The sequence below is a fragment of the Ascaphus truei genome, unplaced genomic scaffold, assembly GCF_040206685.1.
Source record: "Ascaphus truei isolate aAscTru1 unplaced genomic scaffold, aAscTru1.hap1 HAP1_SCAFFOLD_793, whole genome shotgun sequence".
In the NCBI taxonomy this organism is placed as follows: Eukaryota; Metazoa; Chordata; class Amphibia; order Anura; family Ascaphidae; genus Ascaphus; species Ascaphus truei.
Window position 1 is genome coordinate 27,185 of NW_027457128.1, and position 24,578 is coordinate 51,762.

At 52.8% G+C, this 24,578-nt stretch overlaps 1 protein-coding gene across 1 annotated transcript in view; it reads left to right on the forward strand.

Moving 5' to 3' along the window:
* LOC142486230 (protein kinase C delta type-like) overlaps positions 1-24,578 on the forward strand; it is a 57,161-nt gene that overhangs the window by 20,233 nt on the left and 12,350 nt on the right. The window contains exons 4-9 of the mRNA XM_075584868.1: positions 9,830-9,989; positions 10,704-10,735; positions 16,359-16,444; positions 16,546-16,675; positions 19,166-19,266; positions 21,517-21,613. Coding sequence (XP_075440983.1) covers positions 9,830-9,989; positions 10,704-10,735; positions 16,359-16,444; positions 16,546-16,675; positions 19,166-19,266; positions 21,517-21,613 — 606 coding nt within the window. The remainder of the gene's footprint in view (positions 1-9,829; positions 9,990-10,703; positions 10,736-16,358; positions 16,445-16,545; positions 16,676-19,165; positions 19,267-21,516; positions 21,614-24,578) is intronic.

Genomic DNA, 24,578 nt, shown 5'->3' on the forward strand with positions numbered 1-24,578 from the left:
CTTGTGTAATCTCCTCTTCGGATACTGGGCCAAATTTAAAATTGTGGCCAGTGTTGGGAGGGGTGGGACTGTAGGGATACTCCCAGGATGAGATTCATGTTTGGGGTTTGGGTTGCGTTTCGCTAATAAGTTAGTAGCACACCCCACAAAGTAATCATTGAATGCATTTGCAATGTCAGTGAGGTTTGTCAGAGTAATATCCCCCTTAGTGATATTACTTGGTTGTTGATGGTTAGGAGGCTGGAATATATTGTTGATAACCTTCCAGAAGTTAGCTGGGTTTGATGTGTTCTGGAGGAGATTGTCAGAGTAATATTGTGCTTTTGCATGCCTTGTTTGCCTTGTGCACATGTTCCGCAGGCATCTGTAGTGATTGAGATCCTTGGTAGTGCCAGTTACTTTGTAGCTTTTCCACAAGGCATCCCTGAGCTGGTAGAGTGCAATAAGGTCAGGTGTAACCCATGGAAGGTGGGCCCCCCGTACCCTTATTTTGCGTAGTGGAGCATGGGTATCGCAGAGTTTTAGGAACTCGGATTGGAAATAGTCGAGCGCAGAAACGGGGTCGGAAATTAAGTCGATTCTGTGCCAAGGGCAGTTGGTAAGGTCATCCAGAAACTGTTGTGGGTTAAAGTTTCTAAATGTTCTAGTGAGGAGAACTTTAGGGCTTGATTGGGGCGGTTTAATTTTCCATACACAGTACACTATTGCATGGTCCCTGAAAATGTCCGGAAGGATGCCAGAGGATTGGATTCTGCTGGGATTTCAGGAGAGAATCCAGTTGTGGGATTTCAGGTTTATTCGTGTGGGTTGGGAAATGTGTTGCGATAGGTTAAGTGACTTGAGTTGTATCTGGATTTTGTGGTTTTTAGGGTCAAGCCAATTGAAGTTGAAATCCCCAAGAACTAGCAGCTCACTCTTCTCATTCAGAGAGGAAATGGAGCCAAGAAACTGGGTGATATCAGTCAGGGATTGTAGAGGGGCTTTAGGGGGGCGGTAGATGCCAGCAACCAAGACGGGCTTAGAAAAGGGGTGGGAACAAAGGCAGGAGGAGTGGACGAGCCACGGGGGACTCCCCCCCCTCCCTCCCTCTCCAGACCCCCCTCCCCCCCCTCTGTTTGTCTACCCCCCCCTATCCCCCGCCCCCCCCCCACACACTTCCCCCTCCTCTCTACCCTTACCCTCAACTATCAAAAACTATGTTGGCCAGTATTCACTCACTACAATCAAAGTTAAACAGTTATATGTTGTTGACTATAATGTACCCATACCTGTAAATGTCAATGCCAATAAAAAAGATTGATACAAAAAAAGAAAAGGGGTGGGAATTTTTGCCAACTAGGATTTCAAAAGAGGGTGGGCATGGGGGTAAATTGTAAGGTGTCTGCAATATAAAATAACACCCCTCCTCCCTTTTGACCTATCTCTCCTAGATATGGAGTATCCCTGAATGGCGATATTTGCAGGAGTTTTAGGGTTTAGCCATGTTCCTGTGTCCAGTTTGGGCAGCAGGCTCCTGATATTTATATGGGCGACAGATGGGCCTTTTTGGAATTTGAAGGTGGAATTCTCAGGGGCATGGGACAGAGTTGAAAAGGGAAGTCCTGGGTTAAGTTCAATATCACCTGCTAAAGAGAGTAACAGTATGAGCAGAAATTTGAGTAGTTTGCAAGTTGTAAATTTGTGGTGTTTTCCATTAGAGTGAGCGGTGGTTGGTGTGCTGGTTTTCAGGGTTCTCCACCAACATTCAGTAGATAGTGCAAGGCTTTTGAGTAGTCCGGGGTGTATGGTGATATTGGGTGTGGGCCAGGAGGGAGGAGTTTGTAGTGGATAGAGAGAGTAAGGCTGCGTCCATGGAAGGACAGGCAGCGCTGGGCCGTGCGGACACTCCGCGCTGAGCCCCGGCATACTCAATGAGGATGTCTTGAGAGGGGGCTCACGCGAGCGTCCGCAGGCGTGCTGTGGAGTTGGGTTTTTCAGCCGACAGCCAATGCTGTTTTTCAACGCGCTGTCGGCTGAAAACCTCCAATTACAGCAAAGCAGCGTCAACGTCACGGCGCGTTGACGTTGGTGCGTCGCAAGCTATTGGCCCAGCGACGTCACTGCCCCGCCCCCCCACCTCCCGATCGCACACGCTGGCTCGCTTGCCAGTACATGGGATCGCTCCTGACCGGGCAGGCGAGCCTCAGCGTCAGCGCAGAGGAGCGCGGGCTGAGGCTCTATGGACACAGCCTAAGGCTTGTTCTATAATAGGTGCGTGCGCGCGTCTGTGCGAACGCGCGTGCACGTGACACTTTGTGTGTGTGTGTGTGTGTGTGTATTTTTAAAATGTAAAAAAAAAGACACGGTAAGAATAAAATATTTATTAACATTGTACATACACATACATACACCACACACACACATACACACATACATACACACATACACATTCATACACACATACACACACATTACAGCGGCGGTAGCGGCGAGAATACTTACTTTTTGAGTCTTCCTCGCTATCGCCCGGCTCCACGCTCACTGCCGTGTGCGGCCCTTGCATACAATGGCTGGCTAACCACAGCCAACTAGAACTGCCGCGCGCGCACGGCGCAGCAAGCGCGCCCACTATATTACGGGCCTAACATATCCACGAGGTCACGAGAAAAAACAAAGTTGAGATGCATAGCAGGTTCATTATCACAGAGGTAGGTAATGCTGCATGGAGCTGTTGTGAGCCAAGTGTGTGTGCAGACCAAACAGCAGGGGTGTGCCTTTTCCCTGTCAAAATGTTTTGCTTCATTGCAATGCTAGGGTCTATTCAGGGTTTGCAGTGGGCTGAGTGGGTGAGGGAGGTAGTTGTGTGCAGTCAGTGTTGGGGAGGCTGCAGTAAAATAAGGTGTATAGGGGGGGTTAAGTGTGCAGGCTAACAAGCATGAGATCATAATGTGGTCAGAGTAGCTCACCGTTTGTTGCATGTGCAGAAGAGTTTGCAGAAAGATGCAGTCCCCAAGCAACCTCTAGTCTAAAGCCTCGGTCCCGCTGCGCTCGGTGGCGCGGGCGCGGGCGGCCACACGCGAGTTCCCCACCAGCAGGGGAATCCTCCCGAGCCGGTCCCGGTCCCCCCTGGCGGCACAGCGCACTACACGCTGTGGCGCGTCAGCCGCTATGGGACACAAGAAAATGGTGATCCCTAGCGTTGACGCGCCACGTGGTGTGGCTGTGAGCCAATGGGGAGGGGAGGCTTCGGGAGGAGGAGAGGCTTCGGGGAGCGGGGAGGAGTGTGGAGTGACAGCAGCGTGAGTGCCTGTCTGTGTGTGTGTCTGAGTGTGTGTGTGTGCCTGTCTGTGTGTGTGTATGTGTGTGCCTGAGTGCGTGAGTGCCTGCCTCTGTCTGTCTGTGTGTGTGTGTGTATGAGTGCCTGCGTGCGTGTGTGTGTGTGTGTGTGCCTGCGTGTGTGTGTTGCTTACCTTCAATCAGCAGCTCCAGCCCGAGCCGTGGAGGGAGGGGGGGGGAGAGTAGCGGGTGTAGTATGTATGGATGCCCAGTATATTATGGGTGTGTAGTATGTATGGATGCACAGTATATTATGAATATATAGTGTGGGTAGTATGTGTGGATGCACAGTATATTATGGATGTGTAGTATGTATGGATGCCCAGTATATTATGCGTGTATGGATATATAGGGTGTGTAGTATGTATGGATGCACAGTATATTATGGGTGTGTGGATGTATAGGGTGTGTAGTATGTATGGATGCACAGTATATTATGAATATATAGTGTGTGTAGTATGTGTGGATGCACAGTATATTATGAATATATAGTGTGTGTAGTATGTGTGGATGCACAGTATATTATGGGTGTGTAGTATGTATGGATGGCCAGTATATTATGGATATATAGGGTGTGTATGTATGGATGCACAATATATTATGGATATATATTGTGTGTAGTATGTATGGATGCATAGTATATTATGGGTGTGTGGATGTATAGTGTGTGTAGTATGTATGGATGCACACTATATTATGGATATATAGTGTGTGTCGTATGTATGGTTGCACAGTATATTATGGGTGTGTGGATGTATAGTGTGTGTAGTATGTATGGATGCACACTATATTATGGATATATAGTGTGTGTCGTATGTATGGTTGCACAGTATATTATGGGTGTATGGATGTATGTATAGGGTGTGTAGTATGTATGGATGCACAGTATATTATAGATATGTAGTGTGTGTAGTATGTGTGGATGCACAGTATATTATGGGTGTAAGGATATATAGGGTGTGTAGTATATACTGTGATATCTGTAGTTGGAATACAGATAGGAGCCGTGCACCTCCTGAGTTGTGGCTGTACCTGCCCGTGTGCTGTACCTGCCTGTGTGCTGTACCTGCCTGCGTGCTGTACCTGCCTGCGTGCTGTACCTGCCTGCGTGCTGTACCTGCCTGCGTGCTGTACCTGCCTGCGTGCTGTACCTGCCTGCGTGCTGTACCTGCCTGCGTGCTGTACCTGCCTGCGTGCTGTACCTGCCTGCGTGCTGTACCTGCCTGCGTGCTGTACCTGCCTGCGTGCTGTACCTGCCTGCGTGCTGTACCTGCCTGCGTGCTGTACCTGCCTGTGTGCTGTATTGAACTACCTCCCTGAGCGCTGTGATGGGTGTCCTGTGTCACACACTCTCCCTGTGTATTGTGATGTGTGTCCTGTGTATTGTATTGTGATGTGTGTGCTGTGTTGGACTCTCCCTGTGTGTGTGTGTGTGTGTGCTGTTTTGTGTTGTGTAGGACTCTTGCTCTGTGTGTTGTGCTGTCGGTGTTGTGTAGGAGTCTTGCTCTGTGAGTAGTGCTTTTGGTGTTGTGTAGGACTCTTGCTCTGTGTGTTGTGTTGTGCTATTGGTGTTGTGTAGGACTCTTGCTCGGTGTGTTGTGCTGTTGGTGTTGTGTAGGACTCTTGCTCGGTGTGTTGTGCTGTTGGTGTTGTGTAGGACTCTTGCTCTGTGTGTTGTGTTGTGCTATTGGTGTTGTGTAGGACTCTTGCTCGTTGTGTTGTGCTATTGGTGTTGTGTAGGAGGACTCTTGCTCGGTGTGTTGTGCTATTGGTGTTGTCTAGGACTCTTGCCCTGTGTGTTGTGCTATTGGTGTTGTGTAGGACTCTTGCTCTGTGTGTTGTGCTGTTGGTGTTGTGTAGGACTCTTGCTCGGTGTGTTGTGCTGTTGGTGTTGTGTAGGACTCTTGCTCGGCGTGATGTGCTGTTGGTGTTGTGTAGGACTCTTGCTCGGTGTGATGTGCTGTTGGTGTTGTGTAGGACTCTTGCTCGGTGTGTTGTGTTGTGCTATTGGTGTTGTGTAGAACTCTTGCTCGTTGTGTTGTGGTATTGGTGTTGTGTAGGAGGACTCTTGCTCGGTGTGTTGTGCTATTGGTGTTGTCTAGGACTCTTGCCCTGTGTGTTGTGCTATTGGTGTTGTGTAGGACTCTTGCTCGGTGTGTTGTGCTGTTGGTGTTGTGTAGGACTCTTGCTCGGTGTGTTGTGCTGTTGGTGTTGTGTAGGACTCTTGCTCTGTGTGTTGTGTTGTGCTATTGGTGTTGTGTAGGACTCTTGCTCGTTGTGTTGTGGTATTGGTGTTGTGTAGGAGGACTCTTGCTCGGTGTGTTGTGCTATTGGTGTTGTCTAGGACTCTTGCCCTGTGTGTTGTGCTATTGGTGTTGTGTAGGACTCTTGCTCGGTGTGTTGTGCTGTTGGTGTTGTGTAGGACTCTTGCTCGGTGTGTTGTGCTGTTGGTGTTGTGTAGGACTCTTGCTCGGTGTGATGTGCTGTTGGTGTTGTGTAGGACTCTTACTCGGTGTGATGTGCTGTTGGTGTTGTGTAGGACTCTTACTCGGTGTGTTGTGCTGTTGGTGTTGTGTAGGACTCTTACTGGTGTGTTGTGCTGTTGGTGTTGTGTAGGACTCTTACTCGGTGTGTTGTGCTGTTGGTGTTGTGTAGGACTCTTGCTCGGTGTGTTGTGCTGTTTGTGTTGTGTAGGACTCTTGCTCGGTGTGATGTGCTGTTGGTGTTGTGTAGGACTCTTGCTCGGTGTGTTGTGTTGTGCTGTTGTGTTGTGTAGGACTCTTGTGCTGTGCTGGACTGTCTGTGAAGGTGATACAGTATGACACTGTCCGTTCAGCACCGGATCTGACACTGTCCGTGTGGTCAGCGCGGGGCGTGTAGTTGTGAAAGTGGACACATGACGTTGCAGAACACACAGGGTTAACCCCTCACACAGACTGGCAGCAATCATGTTTAACTCTCTCTGTCAGCCTGCCTCTCATTCCCCACATGAATCTGTTCTCTTTCTCCCCCTTCTTTCTTTCTCCCCCTTTCTCTCTCTCCCTCTTTCTCTCTCCCCCTTTCTCTCTCTCCCCCTTTCTCTCTCTCCCCCCTTTCTCCTTCACCCCCCTTTCTCTCTCTCCCCCCCTTTCTCTCTCTCCCCCCTTTCTCTCTCTCCCCCTTTCTCTCTCTCCCCCCTTTCTCTCTCTCCCCCCTTTCTCTCTCTCCCCCCTTTCTCTCTCTCCCCCCTTTCTCTCTCTCCCCCCTTTCTCTCTCTCCCCCCTTTCTCTCTGCCCCCTTTCTCTCTCCCCCTCTTTCTCTCTCTCCCCCTCTTTCTCTCTCTCCCCCCTTTCTCTCTCCCCCTCCTTTTTCTCTCCCCCTTTCTCTTTTCCCCCCTTTCTCTTCCCCTTCTCTCTCCCCCACACCCTTTTCCTCTCTCTCTCCTCCACGCCACTCTCCTTTCTCTCTCCCCCACTCTCCCTCTTTCTCCCCCACTCCCCCTCTTTCTCTCTCTTTCTCCCCCACCTTCTCTCTTTTCTCTCCCCCCCCCCCTTCTCTAGCCCACTCCCCCTTCTCTTCCTCTTGCCCCCTTTTTTCTCTCTGCCCGCTTCTTCTTTCTCTCTCTCTCCCCCACACCTGGACCTGTTTTCTTTCTTTCTCTCCCCCCACCCTCTTTCTCTCCCCCCACCCTCTTTCTCTCCCCCCTCTTTCTCTCTCCCCCCTCTTTCTCTCTCCCCCTCTTTCTCTCTCCCCCTCTTTCTCTCTCTCCTCCCCCTCTTTCTCTCTCTCTCTCCCCCCTCTTTCTCTCTCTCTCCCCCCTCTTTCTCTCTCTCCCCCTCTTTCTCTCTCCCCCCTCTTTCTCTCTCCCCCCTCTTTCTCTCTCTCCCCCTCTTTCTCTCTCTCTCCCCCCTCTTTCTCTCTCCCCCCCTCTTTCTCTCTCCCCCACCCTCTTTCTCTCTCTCCCCCTCTTTCTCTCTCCCCCCCTCTTCTCTCTCTCCCCCCTCTTTCTCTCTCTCCCCCCTCTTCTCTCTCTCCCCCCTCTTTCTCCCTCTCTCCCCCCTCTTTCTCTCTCTCTCCCCCCTCTTTCTCTCTCTCTCCCCCCTCTTTCTCTCTCTCTCCCCCCTCTTTCTCTCTCTTCCCCCCTCTTTCTCTCTCTTCCCCCTCTTTCTCTCTCTCCCCCCTCTTTCTCTCTCTCCCCCCTCTTTATCTCTCCCCCCTCTTTCTCTCTCTCCCCCCTCTTTCTCTCTCTTCCCCCCTCTTTCTCTCTCTCCCCCCTCTTTCTCTCTCTCCCCCTCTTTATCTCTCCCCCCTCTTTCTCTCTCTCCCCCCTCTTTCTCTCTCTCCCCCCTCTTTCTCTCTCTCCCCCTCTTTCTCTCTCTCTCCCCCCTCTTTCTCTCTCCCCCCCTCTTTCTCTCTCCCAACCTCTTTCTCTTCCCCATCCTCTCTCTCCCCCCACCCTCTTTCTCTCCCCCTTCTTTCTTTCTCTACCTCTTTCTCTCCCCCCTCTTTCTCTCCCCCCCCCTTTCTCTCCTCCCCCCTTTCTCTCTCCTCCCCCCTTTCTCTTCCCCTTCTTCTTTCTCTCTGCCCCCCTTCTTCTGTCTCCCCCACACCCCTGTCCTCTTTCTCTCTCCTCTACCCTACTGTCCTTTCTCTCCCCTACCCCCTCTTTCTCTCTATCCCTCCCTTTTTCTGCCCCTTATTCTTTCTCTCTGCCCTTTCTTCTTTCTCTCGCTCTCCCCACACCCTTTTCCCTATTTCTCTCTCCTCCACTCCCTCTTCTTCTTTCTCTCTCCCCCATCCCCCTCTCCCTCTTTCTCTCTCCCCCATCCCCCTCTCCCTCTTTCTCTCTCCCCCCTCCCTCTTTCTCTCTCCCCCTCCCTCTTTCTCTCTCCCCCTCTCTCTCCCTCCCTCTCCCTCTCTCTCTCCCCCTTTCTCTCTCTCCCCCCTCTCCCTCTTTCTCTCTCTCCCCCCCTCTCCCTCTCTCCCTCTTTCTCTCTCTCCCCCCTCCCTCTTTCTCTCTCCCCCTCCCTCTTTCTCTCTCTCTCTCCCTCTCCCTCTCTCCCTCTCCCCCTCTCCCCTCTCTCCCCTCTCTCTCTCCCCCCCTCTCTCTCTCCCCCTCTCTCTCCCCTCTCTCTCCCCCCCCTCTCTCCCCCCTCTCTCCCTCTCTCCCTCTCCCCCCCCCTCTCTCTCTCCCTCTCTCCTCCCCCCTTACACAGAGCACTTAGTTTCACAGTTGCAGAGAGCAGCTTGTAACACCATCTCTCACTTGCTTGTTTGATGAGAGAGAGATTGGTGACTTCACAGGACGCCTCTTTATCCTGCTCTGAGCTGGACCAGGTCTCCTCGCTGGGAGCAGAGCCATGCAGAGCGCTCCGGCCACACAGCGGAGGGGTCAGTTCTGTGCACACCACCTGCATGTCACAGGTCCTGGGGTGTGGTGTGTTTGCAGCGCACGGCACAGTCACAGTTAGGAAGTAGCTATGTGTGGCTGTGTGCATCTGCATGTATGATGGAAGTGTGTGTAGCTGTGTGTATGATGGAAGTGTGTGTAGCTGTGTGTATGATGGAAGTGTGTGTAGCTGTGTGTATGATGGAAGTGTGTGTAGCTGTGTGTATGATGGAAGTGTGTGTAGCTGTGTGTATGATGGAAGTGTGTGTAGCTGTGTGTACTGTAGCTGTGTGTATGATGGAAGTGTGTGTAGCTGTGTGTAGCTGTGTGCCCCGCTGGGCATGAGGTGTATCTAATAGCAAATTGCAAAAGTAAAAACCTTCAATTTTTCATCCAACAACAAACGTCCCTCTCTCCCCTGTCCCGTCTCTCTCTCTCCCCTGTCCCGTCTCTCTCTCTCCCCTGTCCCCTCTCTCTCTCCCCTCTCCCCTCTCTCTCTCCCCTGTCCCCTCTCTCTCTCCCCTGTCCCGTCTCTCTCTCTCCCCTGTCCCCTCTCTCTCTCTCCCCTCTCTCTCCCCTGTCCCGTCTCTCTCTCTCCCCTGTCCCGTCTCTCTCTCCCCTGTCCCGTCTCTCTCTCTCCCCGTCCCGTCTCTCTCTCCCCTGTCCCCTCTCTTTCTCCCTCTCCCTCTCCCCTGTCCCCTCTCTCTCCCCTGTCCCCCTCTCTCTCCCCTGCCCCCATTCTCTCCCTGCCCCCTCTCTCTCCCCTGCCCCCTCTCTCTCCCCTGCCCCTCTCTCTCGCTTTCTCTCTCTTTCCCCTCTCCCCTTCTATCTCTCTACCCCCCTTCTATCTCTCTACCCCCCTTCTCTCTCTACCCCCCCCTTCTCTCTCTACTCCCCTCTCTACCCCTCTCTACCCCCCTCTCCCTCTCTCTACCCTCCCTCTCCCTCTCTCTACCCTCCCTCTCCCTCTCTCTACCCTCCCTCTCTCTACCCTCCCCCTCCCTCTCTCTACCCTCCCTCTCCCTCTCTCTACCCTCCCTCTCTAACCCCCATCTCCCTCGATCTACCCACCTTCCTTCTCTCTCTCCCCCCCTTCTCTCTCCCTCTCCCCCCCCCCCACCACCTCTCTCCCTCCCCCTCCTTTAGATTGCAAGCAGCCCGTGGGAGAAGATGAGGGTTTGGTGACTATAAACCGGAGGAGAGGAGCCATCAAACAGGCCAAGATCCACTACGTCAAGAACCACGAGTTCACCGCCACGTTTTTCCGCCAGCCGACCTTCTGCTCCGTGTGCAAAGAGTTTGTGTGGTGAGGCTCCCTGCGCTAACTCCGTGTGAGCGGCGCCCCCCGCCCCACGCACGCCGGCAATCTGCAGACAGGACCCCGCTACCAGAACGTCTTGTTAAAGCCCCCCTAAAGCTGGGGTAGGGGGTTTCCTGGTTAAAAACGGATTAACCCCGACCCCTGAGGCAGCAGTAGGGTCAAGGGGACTCACAGAGGGTTAAATATCTTACCCCCACCCACCCCCTGTGAATAATTACCTATAACACTCGGGCAGGGGCTATTATTTGGCTGGGGAAGCTGTAAAATGAACATTATGACACAGCCCCCCGCGCACCCCTAACGCCAGCCCCCCGCGCACCCCTAACGCCAGCCCCCCGCGCACTCCTAAAGCCAGCCCCCCGCGCACCCCTAACGCCAGCCCCCCGCGCACCCCTAACGCCAGCCCCCCCGCGCACCCCTAACGCCAGCCCCCGTGCGCACCCCTAACGCCAGCCCCCGCGCGCACCCCTAATGCCAGCCCCCCCGCACACTCCTAACGCCAGCCCCCGCGCGCACCCCTAACGCCAGCCCCCCCGCACACTCCTAACGCCAGCCCCCCGCGCACCCCTAACGCCAGCCCCCCGCGCACCCCTAACGCCAGCCCCCCGCACACCCCAAACGCCAGCCTCTTTCCTCCCCCCCCTCCCCCCGTGTTTGTAGTATGAGGAGGGTCCCTGACTGGCCTCTGTTTATTTGCAGGGGTTTGAATAAGCAAGGATACAAGTGCCGGCGTAAGTACCCCGAATGTTACTTCCATACTTCCATACAACGGGGCATATACTGTACAAGGGAGCGCGGAAAGGAACACGCGTGCATATAACTGTACAAGGGAGCGCGGAAAGGAACACGCGTGCATATAACTGTACAAGGGAGCGCGGAAAGGAACACGCGTGCATATAACTGTACAAGGGAGCGCGGAAAGGAACACGCGTGCGTATACTGTACAAGGGAGCGCGGAAAGGAACACGCGTGCATATACTGTATGCGGGAGCACGGAAAGGAACACGCGTGCATATACTGTACAAGGGAGCGCGGAAAGGAACACGCGTGCATATACTGTACAAGGGAGCGCGGAAAGGAACACGCGTGCGTATACTGTACAAGGGAGCGCGGATAGGAACACGCGTGCATATACTGTACAAGGGAGCGCGGAAAGGAACACGCGTGCGTATACTGTACAAGGGAGCGCGGAAAGGAACACGTGTGCATATACTGTACAAGGGAGCGCGGAAAGGAACACGCGTGCGTATACTGTACAAGGGAGCGCGGAAAGGAACACGCGTGCATATAACCGTACAAGGGAGCGCGGAAAGGAACACGCGTGCATATACTGTACAAGGGAGCGCGGAAAGGAACACGTGTGCATATACTGTACAAGGGAGCGCGGAAAGGAACACGCGTGCGTATACTGTACAAGGGAGCGCGGAAAGGAACACACGTGCGTATACTGTACAAGGGAGCGCGGAAAGGAACACGCGTGCGTATACTGTACAAGGGAGCGCGGAAAGGAACACGCGTGCGTATACTGTACAAGGGAGCGCGGATAGGAACACGCGTGCGTATACTGTACAAGGGAGCGCGGAAAGGAACACGCGTGCGTATACTGTACAAGGGAGCGCGGAAAGGAACACGCGTGCGTATACTGTACAAGGGAGCGCGGAAAGGAACACGCGTGCGTATACTGTACAAGGGAGCGCGGAAAGGAACACGCGTGCGTATACTGTACAAGGGAGCGCGGAAAGGAACACGCGTGCGTATACTGTACAGGGGAGCGCGGAAAGGAACACGCGTGCATATAACCGTACAAGGGAGCGCGGAAAGGAACACGCGTGCGTATACTGTACAAGGGAGCGCGGAAAGGAACACGCGTGCGTATACTGTACAAGGGAGCGCGGAAAGGAACACGCGTGCGTATACTGTACAAGGGAGCGCGGAAAGGAACACGCGTGCGTATACTGTACAAGGGAGCGCGGAAAGGAACACGTGTGCATATACTGTACAAGGGAGCGCGGAAAGGAACACGCGTGCATATAACCGTACAAGGGAGCGCGGATAGGAACACGCGTGCATATAACCGTACAAGGGAGCGCGGATAGGAACACGTGTGCATATACTGTACAAGGGAGCGCGGAAAGGAACACGTGTGCATATACTGTACAAGGGAGCCCGGATAGGAACACGCGTGCATATACTGTACAAGGGAGCCCGGATAGGAACACGCGTGCATATAACCGTACAAGGGAGCGCGGATAGGAACACGTGTGCATATAACCGTACAAGGGAGCCCGGATAGGAACACGCGTGCATATACTGTACAAGGGAGCCCGGATAGGAACACGCGTGCATATAACCGTACAAGGGAGCGCGGATAGGAACACGTGTGCATATAACCGTACAAGGGAGCACGGATAGGAACACGCGTGCATATACCGTACAAGGGAGCGCGGAAAGGAACACGTGTGCATATACTGTACGCGGGAGCACGGAAAGGAACATGCGTGCATATACTGTACGCGGGAGCCCGGATAGGAACACGCGTGCATATACTGTACGCGGGAGCACGGATAGGAACACGTGTGCATATAACTGTACAAGGGAGCGCGGATAGGAACACGCGTGCATATACTGTACAAGGGAGCGCGGAAAGGAACACGTGTGCATATAACCGTACAAGGGAGCGCGGAAAGGACACACGTGTGCATATACCGTACAAGGGAGCGCGGAAAGGAACACGTGTGCATATACTGTACGCGGGAGCCCGGATAGGAACACGCGTGCATATACTGTACGCGGGAGCCCGGATAGGAACACGCGTGCATATACTGTACAAGGGAGCGCGGAAAGGAACACGTGTGCATATACTGTACAAGGGAGCGCGGAAAGGAACACGTGTGCATATAACCGTACAAGGGAGCGCGGAAAGGACACACGTGTGCATATACCGTACAAGGGAGCGCGGAAAGGAACACGTGTGCATACAACCGTACAAGGGAGCCCGGATAGGAACACGCGTGCATATAACCGTACAAGGGAGACCGGATAGGAACACGCGTGCATATAACCGTACAAGGGAGCCCGGATAGGAACACGCGTGCATATAACCGTACAAGGGAGCGCGGATAGGAACACGCGTGCATATAACCGTACAAGGGAGCGCGGATAGGAACACGTGTGCATATAACCGTACAAGGGAGCCCGGATAGGAACACGTGTGCATATAACCGTACAAGGGAGCGCGGATAGGAACACGCGTGCATATAACCGTACAAGGGAGCCCGGATAGGAACACGTGTGCATATAACCGTACAAGGGAGCGCGGATAGGAACACGCGTGCATATAACCGTACAAGGGAGCCCGGATAGGAACACGCGTGCATATAACCGTACAAGGGAGCGCGGAAAGGAACACGTGTGCATATAACTGTACAAGGGAGCGCGGAAAGGAACACGTGTGCATATACCGTACAAGGGAGCGCGGATAGGAACACGTGTGCATATAACCGTACAAGGGAGCGCGGATAGGAACACGTGTGCATATAACCGTACAAGGGAGCCCGGATAGGAACACGTGTGCATATAACCGTACAAGGGAGCCCGGATAGGAACACGCGTGCATATAACCGTACAAGGGAGCCCGGATAGGAACACGCGTGCATATACCGTACAAGGGAGCCCGGAAAGGAACACGTGTGCATATACCGTACAAGGGAGCCCGGATAGGAACACGCGTGCATATAACCGTACAAGGGAGCCCGGATAGGAACACGCATGCATATAACCGTACAAGGGAGCCCGGATAGGAACACGCGTGCATATAACCGTACAAGGGAGCCCGGATAGGAACACGCGTGCATATAACCGTACAAGGGAGCCCGGATAGGAACACGTGTGCATATAACCGTACAAGGGAGCGCGGAAAGGAACACGTGTGCATATAACAGTACAAGGGAGCCCGGATAGGAACACGTGTGCATATAACCGTACAAGGGAGCCCGGATAGGAACACGCGTGCATATACCGTACAAGGGAGCGCGGAAAGGAACACGTGTGCATATACCGTACAAGGGAGCCCGGATAGGAACACGTGTGCATATACTGTACAAGGGAGCCCGGATAGGAACACGCGTGCATATACCGTACAAGGGAGCCCGGATAGGAACACGTGTGCATATACCGTACAAGTGAGCGCGGAAAGGAACACGTGTGCATATACCGTACAAGGGAGCGCGGATAGGAACACGTGTGCATATAACCGTACAAGGGAGCGCGGAAAGGAACACGTGTGCATATACCGTACAAGGGAGCGCGGAAAGGAACACGTGTGCATATAACCGTACAAGAGAGCGCGGAAAGGAACACGCGTGCATATAACCGTACAAGGGAGCGCGGAAAGGAACACGTGTGCATATACCGTACAAGGGAGCGCGGAAAGGAACACGTGTGCATATAACCGTACAAGGGAGCGCGGAAAGGAACACGCGTGCATATACCGTACAAGGGAGCGCGGAAAGGAACACGTGTGCATATACCGTACAAGGGAGCACGGATAGGAACACGTGTGCATATAACCGTACAAGGGAGCGCGGAAAGGAACACGTGTGCATATAACAGTACAAGGGAGCCCGGATAGGAACACGTGTGCATATAACCGTACAAGGGAGCCCGGATAGGAACACGCGTGCATATAACCGTACAAGGGAGCGCGGAAAGGAACACGTGTGCATATACCGTACAAGGGAGCCCGGATAGGAACACGTGTGCATATACTGTACAAGGGAGCCCGGATAGGAACACGCGTGCATATACCGTACAAGGGAGCCCGGATAGGAACACGTGTGCATATACCGTACAAGGGAGCGCGGAAAGGAACACGTGTGCATATACCGTACAAGGGAGCGCGGATAGGAACACGTGTGCATATAACCGTACAAGGGAGCGCGGAAAGGAACACGTGTGCATATACCGTACAAGGGAGCGCGGAAAGGAACACGTGTGCATATAACCGTACAAGGGAGCGCGGAAAGGAACACGCGTGCATATAACCGTACAAGGGAGCGCGGAAAGGAACACGTGTGCATATACCGTACAAGGGAGCGCGGAAAGGAACACGTGTGCATATAACCGTACAAGGGAGCGCGGAAAGGAACACGCGTGCATATACCGTACAAGGGAGCGCGGAAAGGAACACGTGTGCATATAACCGTACAAGGGAGCGCGGAAAGGAACACATGTGCATATAACTGTACAAGGGAGCACGGATAGGAACACGTGTGCATATAACCGTACAAGGGAGCGCGGAAAGGAAAACGCGTGCATATAACCGTACAAGGGAGCCCGGATAGGAACACGTGTGCATATAACCGTACAAGGGAGCGCGGATAGGAACACGCGTGCATATAACCGTACAAGGGAGCCCGGATAGGAACACGCGTGCATATAACCGTACAAGGGAGCGCGGAAAGTAACACGCGTGCATATAACCGTACAAGCGAGCATCTGTCATGCCGGTTACTTTTTTACTCTTTGTCGCTAATTTCTCTCCCCCTATCTCTTCCCGTGCGGTCCCGCTCTCTCTCCCTTCCCGTGCGCGCGCTCTCTCCCTTCCCGTGCGGTCCCGCTCTCTCTCTCCCTTCCCGTGCGCGCTCTCTCTCCCTTCCCGTGCGCGCTCTCTCTCCCTTCCCGTGCGGTCCCGCTCTCTCCCTTCCTGTGCGGTCCCGCTCTCTCCCTTCCCGTGCGGTCCCGCTCTCTCCCTTCCTGTGCGCGCTCTCTCCCGTCCGTGCGGTCCCGCTCTCTCTCCCTTCCCGTGCGCTCTCTCTCCCTTCCCGTGCGCTCTCTCTCCCTTCCCGTGCGCTCTCTCTCCCTTCCCGTGCGCACTCTCTCCCTTCCCGTGCGGTCCCGCTCTCTCTCCCTTCCCGTGCGGTCCCGCTCTCTCTCTCTTCCCGTGCGGTCCCGCTCTCTCTCCCTTCCCGTGCGGTCCCGCTCTCTCTCCCTTCCCGTGCGGTCCCGCTCTCTCCCTTCCTGTGCGCTCTCTCTCCCTTCCCGTGCGCTCTCTCTCCCTTCCCGTGCGGTCCCGCTCTCTCTCTCTTCCCGTGCGGTCCCGCTCTCTCTCCCTTCCCGTGCGGTCCCGCTCTCTCTCCCTTCCCGTGCGGTCCCGCTCTCTCCCTTCCTGTGCGCACTCTCTCCCTTCCCGTGCGCTCTCTCTCCCTTCCCGTGCGCTCTCTCTCCCTTCCCGTGCGGTCCCGCTCTCTCTCATACCTTTCCCTGTTCATCCTTCACCCTGATTCTGACCACGCGACCCGTTCTCGCGGGGCTCGGCCCCACGTCTGACCACACAACCCTTCATTTTGCTCCCAGAATGCAATGCTGCCATCCACAAGAAATGCATCGAGAAGATCATCGGCAGGTGCACGGGGACGGCTACCAACAGCCGGGACACCATGGTGAGTGCTGCCCCCCGCCGGGCCGTTCTGGGCCCCCCCCCTACTCCCGATGTGTCGCTGCGCCTCCTGCTAACGCCCGCCACGGCTCTCTCCCCTCACAGTTCCAGAAGGAACGATTCAACATCGACATGCCTCACCGCTTCAAGGTCTACAACTACATGAGCCCCACGTTCTGTGACCACTGTGGCAGCCTGCTGTGGGGCCTGGTGAAGCAGGGGCTGAAGTGTGACGGTGAGTGACCGCTCGCCGGCTGTGTGTCGTGGGCAATGAGAGGGGGCGGGGCCAAGGGGAAATGTCAGGCTGAAAGGGCAGTGGATGCATGGCGTGGCTCCCAGCAGAGGTGGTAGTGGGTAATGCAGGAAGGGGATTCAAAGCTGCTGGGGACAGACGTCAGGCTAAATCCTATATAAGATGGAAAGCCCCAAGGGTCTAATAGGGTCCGAGGTTTTTACAGCGTATAGGAAAATGGTCAGATGCCGGGGGGCCGGGGGGCCGGCGGGGGCTCTTACCTGCCGTCACGCTCTGCGTTTCTAAGAAATGTCACCACAACTAATTAGCCTTTATTATTACTATTATTAGTACTATTACTGCTATTATTACTATTACTGTTACTATTATTTGTATTACTATTATTAGTACTATTACTGTTGTTACTATTATTTGTATTATTATTATTGATATTATTGTTGATAATATTGATATTGATATTATTATTATTGATGTTTTTATGGTTATTATTGCTAATAGTAATATTAGTATTATTGCTATTAGTACTATTAGTATTATTGCTATTAGTATTATTGCTACTAGTACTATTGGTATTATTGCTATTAGTACTATTAGTATTATTGCTATTAGTACTATTAGTATTACTGCTATTAGTACTATTAGTATTATTGCTATTAGTACTGTTAGCATTTTTGCTATTAGTACTATTGGTATTATTGCTATTAGTACTATTGGTATTATTGCTATTAGTACTATTGCTATTAGTATTGCTATTAGTATTATTGCTATTAGTACTATTGGTACTATTGGTATTATTGCTATTAGTACTATTGGTATTATTGCTATTAGTACTATTGGTATTAGTATTGCTATTAGTACTATTGGTATTATTGCTATTAGTACTATTGCTATTAGTATTGCTATTAGTATTATTGCTATTAGTACTATTGGTACTATTGGTATTATTGCTATTAGTACTATTGGTATTATTGCTATTAGTATTATTGCTATTAGTACTATTAGTATTACTGCTATTAGTACTATTGGTATTATTGCTATTAGTATTATTGCTATTAGTACTATTGGTATTATTGCTATTAGTACTATAGGTATTATTGCTATTAGTACTATTGGTATTATTGCTATTAGTATTATTGCTATTAGTACTATTGGTATTATTGCTATTAGTACTATAGGTATTATTGCTATTAGTACTATTGGTATTATTGCTATTAGTATTATTGCTATTAGTACTATTAGTATTATTGCTATTAGTACTATTAGTATTATTGCTATTAGTACTATTGGTATTATTGCTATTAGTATTATTGCTATTAGTACTATTAGTATTATTGCTATTAGTACTATTAGTATTATTGCTATTAGTACTATTAGTATTATTGCTATTAGTACTGTTAGCATTTCTGCTATTAGTACTATTGGTATTATTGCTATTAGTACTATTGGTATTATTGCTATTAGTACTATTGCTATTAGTATTGCTATTAGTATTATTGCTATTAGTACTATTGGTATTATTGCTATTAGTACTATTGGTATTATTGCTATTAGTACTATTGGTATTATTGCTATTAGTACTATTGCTATTAGTATTGCTATTAGTATTGCTATTAGTATTATTGCTATTAGTACTATTGGTATTATTGCTATTAGTACTATTGGTATTAGTATTGCTATTAGTACTATTGGTATTATTGCTATTAGTACTATTGCTATTAGTATTGCTATTAGTATTATTGCTATTAGTGCTATTGGTACTATTGGTATTATTGCTATTAGTACTATTGGTATTATTGCTATTAGTATTATTGCTATTAGTATTATTGCTATTAGTACTATTAGTATTACTGCTATTAGTACTATTGGTATTATTGCTATTAGTATTATTGCTATTAGTACTATTGGTATTATTGCTATTAGTATTATTGCTATTAGTACTATTGGTATTATTGCTATTAGTACTATAGGTATTATTGCTATTAGTACTATTGGTATTATTGCTATTAGTACTATTAGTATTCTTGCTATTAGTACTATTAGTATTCTTGCTATTAGTACTATTAGTATTCTTGCTATTAGTACTATTAGTATTCTTGCTATTAGTACTATTAGTATTCTTGCTATTAGTACTATTAGTATTCTTGCTATTAGTACTATTAGTATTATTGCTATTAGTACTATTAGTATTACTGCTATTAGTATTGCTATTAGTACTATTAGTATTATTGCTATTAGTATTGCTATTAGTACTATTAGTATTCTTGCTATTAGTACTATTAGTATTCTTGCTATTAGTATTGCTGTTAGTAATACGATGACTGTTCTGTTTCCCTCGCTTGGCTCTCTCCCGCGATCAGAGTATTGCTGTTAGTACTATTAGTATTACTGCTGTTAGTACTCTTGCTATTAGTATTGCTGTTAGTAACACGATGACTGTTCTGTTTCCCACGCTTGGCTCTCTCCCGCGATCAGAGTGCGGGATGAACGCGCATCACAAGTGTGAGAAGAAAGTGGCCAATTTATGTGGCATCAACCAGAAGCTGCTGGCGGAAGCGCTGACCCAAGTTAGCATGGTGAGAGAGCACCTTCGGGGGGCGAGGGGGGAGCATGGTGAGAGAGCACCTTCGGCGGGGGGAGGGGGGGAGCATGGTGAGAGAGCACCTTCGGGCGGGGGGAGGGGGGAGCATGGTGAGAGAGCACCTTCGGGGGGGGAGGGGGGGAGCATGGTGAGAGAGCACCTTCGGGGGGGAGCATGGTGAGAGAGCACCTTCGAGGGGGAGGGGGGAGCATGGTGAGAGAGCACCTTCGGGGGGCGAGGGGGGAGCATGGTGAGAGAGCACCTTCGGGGGGCGAGGGGGGAGCATGGTGAGAGAGCACCTTCGGGGGGCGAGGGGGGAGCATGGTGAGAGAGCACCTTCGGGGGGGCGAGGGGGGAGCATGGTGAGAGAGCACCTTCGGGGGGCGAGGGGGGAGCATGGTGAGAGAGCACCTTCGGGGGGCGAGGGGGGAGCATGGTGAGAGAGCACCTTCGGGGGGCGAGGGGGGAGCAGGGCAGAGAGAGCACCTTCGGGGGGCGAGGGGGGAGCAGGGCAGAGAGAGCACCTTCGGGGGGCGAGGGGGGACCAGGGCAGAGAGACTGCCTTCGGGGGGGGAGGCGGGACCAGGGCAGAGAGACCGGCGTCGGGGGGTGAGGCGGGACGAGGCGGGACCAGGTCAGAGAGACCGGCGTCGAGGGGGGGAGCAGGGCAGAGAGACCGGCGTCGAGGGGGGAGCAGGGCAGAGAGACCGGCGTCGGGGGGCGAGGGGGGAGCAGGGCAGAGAGACCGGCTTCGAGGGGTGAGGGGGGAGCAGGGCAGAGAGACCTGCTTCGGGGGGGGGGGGAGCAGGGCAGAGAGACCGGCTTCGGGGGGGGGGGGGGGAGCAGGGCAGAGAGACCGGCGTCGGGGGGCGAGGGGGGAGCAGGGCAGAGAGACCGGCTTCGAGGGGGTGAGGGGGGAGCAGGGCAGAGAGACCGGCTTCGAGGGGTGAGGGGGGGAGCAGGGCAGAGAGACCGGCTTCGGGGGGGGGGGGAGCAGGGCAGAGAGACCGGCTTCGGGGGGGGGGGAGCAGGGCAGAGAGACCGGCGTCGGGGGGCGAGGGGGGAGCAGGGCAGAGAGACCGGCGTCGGGGGGCGAGGGGGGAGCAGGGCAGAGAGACCGGCTTCGAGGGGTGAGGGGGGAGCAGGGCAGAGAGACCGGCTTCGAGGGGTGAGGGGGGAGCAGGGCAGAGAGACCGCCTGCGAGGGGGGGAGCAGGGCAGAAAGACCGGCTTCGGGGGAGCGAGGAGAGGAGAGGGGGGGGGAGCAGGGCAGAGAGGTCAGTTTCGGGGGGTGAGGAGAGGGGAGAGCAGGGCCGAGAGACTGCCTTCGGGGGGGCTAAGGGGGGAGCAGGGCATAGAGACCGCCTTCGGGGGTCGAGGAGAGGGGGGGAGCAGGGCAGAGAGACCGCCTTCGGGAGGTGGGGGGAACAGGGCTGAGAGACTGCCTACGGGGGGTGAGGAGAGGGAGGAGAGCACGGCTGAGAGACTGCCCTCATAAGGAGTAAGGAGAGGAGGGAGAGCAGGGCCAAAAGACTGCCCTCGGTGGGCGAGGAGAGCAGGGCAGAGAGACTGCCCTTGTGGGGCGAGGAGAGGGGGAAGAGCAGGGCCGAGAGTCCCTGACACGGAGCAAGAGAGGAGTTTGAGTTCTATAATAGTAGAGACAGAAGGAGCAGAAAGGAGCGGTGCTGGGCAGAGGGCCGGCGCTGGGTTATCTCTCCTTACAGGGGACTGCTTGTGCTCCGCTTCTGACTGCTATCCCTAATCATTAGAGGCGGGCAAAGGATTCTCCTCCATTTTACTCGCCACAAACGGGTTTTGTTTTTTGTATTTTTGAACAGTCGCAAATTTGTTAGGAGATTGGAAAAAATCGGCACTTATTTTTTGGGTGAAAAAAATGCCAAATTAGAGAATATTAGTAAATGAGAGAATATTAGTAAATGAGAGAATATTAGTAAATGAGAGAATATTAGTAAATGAGAGAATATTAGTAAATGAGAGAATATTAGTAAATGAGAGAAGATTTGGAAATGAGAGAAGATTTGGAAACTAATGATTATTAGTAAATGAGAGAATATTAGGATTTTCTAAACCGATGTTGGAAACAATCGATCATTTTCACACGTTTTCTTCTCAAAATTCGAAAGGGAATAAAAAAACCCGCCTTGCACTGCATGCCGACGCGTTCCGCGGATCTGCTAATACGGTGGCGGTAGGCGGCAGATCTCATCCTTGTGTGTCGTCCTTAGAAATCCAGCAGGAAATCCGATCCCGTGTTGGATGAGTTTGGGATTTACCAGGGCGTGTTTCCAAAAGCGCCCGGAGCCAGCGGGGCCGATGCAACCGGTGAGTTTGGGATTTCCAAGGGCAGAAGGGGCAGCGTCTTACCCTGTATACAGTGGACTACGCAGCAGGAACACTGTCAGTGATTGTGCGTCTCACAGCGTGTGCGTGCGTGTGCGTGCGTGTCTGTGCGTGCATGTGTGAGTGTGTATCAGAGCTGATTGCTGATGCCGATATTTTCTCAGCTGAAAAAAAGTTGTTAGTCATATGTGCCACACGCGTGCATACACACACACACACACAAATACATGCACACACAAACACATGCACACACAAACACACATACACACACACGCATACAAACACACACGCATACAAACACACACACGCATACAAACACACACACGCATACATACACATGCATACATACACACACACGCATACATACACACATACACACACGCATACATACACATACACACACACGCATACATACACACACACGCATACATAGATACACACACGCATACATACACACACACGCATACATACACACACACACACGCATACATACACGCACACACGCATACACATACACGCACACACGCATACACATACACGCACACACACATGCATATACACACACTTACGCACATACGCGCGCGCACATACACTCACATATGCGCGCGCACATACACTCACACATGCGCGCGCACATACTCACACACGCGCGCGCACATACACTCACATATGCGTGCGCACATACACTCACATATGCGCGCGCACATACACTCACATATGCGCGCGCACATACACTCACATATGCGCGCGCACATACACTCACATATGCGCGCGCACATACACTCACATATGCGCGCGCACATACTCACACACGCGCGCGCACATACACTCACATACGCGCGCGCGCACATACACTCACATACGCGCGCGCGCACATACACTCACATACGCGTGCGCGCACATACACTCACATACGCGCGCGCACATACACTCACATATGCGCGCGCACATACACTCACATACGCGCGCGCGCACATACACTCACATACGCGCGCGCACATACACTCACATATGCGCGCGCACATACTCACACACGCGCGCGCACATACACTCACATACGCGCGCGCACATACACTCACATATGCGCGCGCACATACACTCACATATGCGCGCGCACATACACTCACATATGCGCGCGCACATACACTCACATATGCGTGCGCACATACACTCACATATGCGCGCGCACATACACTCACATATGCGCGCGCACATACTCACACACGCGCGCGCACATACACTCACATACGCGCGCGCGCACATACACTCACATACGCGCGCGCGCACATACACTCACATATGCGCGCGCACACATACACTCACATATGCGCGCGCACATACACTCACATATGCGCGCGCACATACACTCACATATGCGCGCGCACATACACTCACATATGCGCGCGCACATACACTCACATATGCGCGCGCACATACACTCACATATGCGCGCGCACATACACTCACATATGCGCGCGCACATACACTCACATATGCGCGCGCACATACACTCACATATGCGCGCGCACATACACTCACATATGCGCGCGCACATACACTCACATATGCGCGCGCACATACACTCACATATGCGCGCGCACATACACTCACATATGCGCGCGCACATACACTTACATACGCGCGTGCGCACATACACTCACACGCGCGCGCGCACATACACACGCGGATAAGTTGTGAGCAGCGAATGCTTTGTGTTACTGCAACTCCCCATGAAAACTACGGAGTGGGACAACCCCCCTCTGCAAGAACCCCCTCCCCCCTCCCTGTCTCTGTATGAACCCCCCCTCTCCCTGCCTCTACCCCCCCCTCTCCCTGCCTCTACCCCCCCTTTCCCTGCCTCTGCATGAACCCCCCCTTTCCCTGCCTCTGCATGAACCCCCCCTTTCCCTGCCTCTGCATGAACCCCCCCTTTCCCTGCCTCTGCATGAACCCCCCCTTTCCCTGCCTCTGCATGAACCCCCCCTTTCCCTGCCTCTGCATGAACCCCCCTTTCCCTGCCTCTGCATGAACCCCCCCTTTCCCTGCCTCTGCATGAACCCCCCTCTCCCTGCCTCTGCATGAACCCCCCCTTTCCCTGCCTCTGCATAAACCCCCCTCTCCCTAAATCTCCATGAACCCCCCCTCTCCCTGCCTCTGCATGAACCCCCCTCTCCCTGCCTCTGCATAAACCCCCCTCTCCCTAAATCTCCATGAACCCCCCCTCTCCCTGCCTCTGCATGATCCCCCCCCCTTTCCCTGCCTCTGCATGAACCCCCCTCTCCCTGCCTCTGCATAAACCCCCCTCTCCCTAAATCTCCATGAACCCCCCCTCTCCCTAAATCTCCATGAACCCCCCTCTCCCTAAATCTCCATGAACCCCCCCTTTCCCTGCCTCTGCATGAACCCCCCCTTTCCCTGCCTCTGCATGAACCCCCCCTTTCCCTGCCTCTGCATGAACCCCCCCTTTCCCTGCCTCTGCATGAACCCCCCCCTTTCCCTGCCTCTGCATGAACCCCCCCTTTCCCTGCCTCTGCATGAACCCCCCCTTTCCCTGCCTCTGCATGAACCCCCCCTTTCCCTGCCTCTGCATGAACCCCCCTTTCCCTGCCTCTGCATGAACCCCCCTCTCCCTAAATCTCCATGAACCCCCCCTCTCCCTGCCTCTGCATGATCCCCCCCCTTTCCCTGCCTCTGCATGAACCCCCCTCTCCCTGCCTCTGCATGATCCCCCCCCCCCTTTCCCTGCCTCTGCATGAACCCCCCTCTCCCTGCCTCTGCATGAACCCCCCCTTTCCCTGCCTCTGCATGAACCCCCCCTTTCCCTGCCTCTGCATGAACCCCCCCTTTCCCTGCCTCTGCATGAACCCCCCCTTTCCCTGCCTCTGCATGAACCCCCCTTTCCCTGCCTCTGCATGAACCCCCCTTTCCCTGCCTCTGCATGAACCCC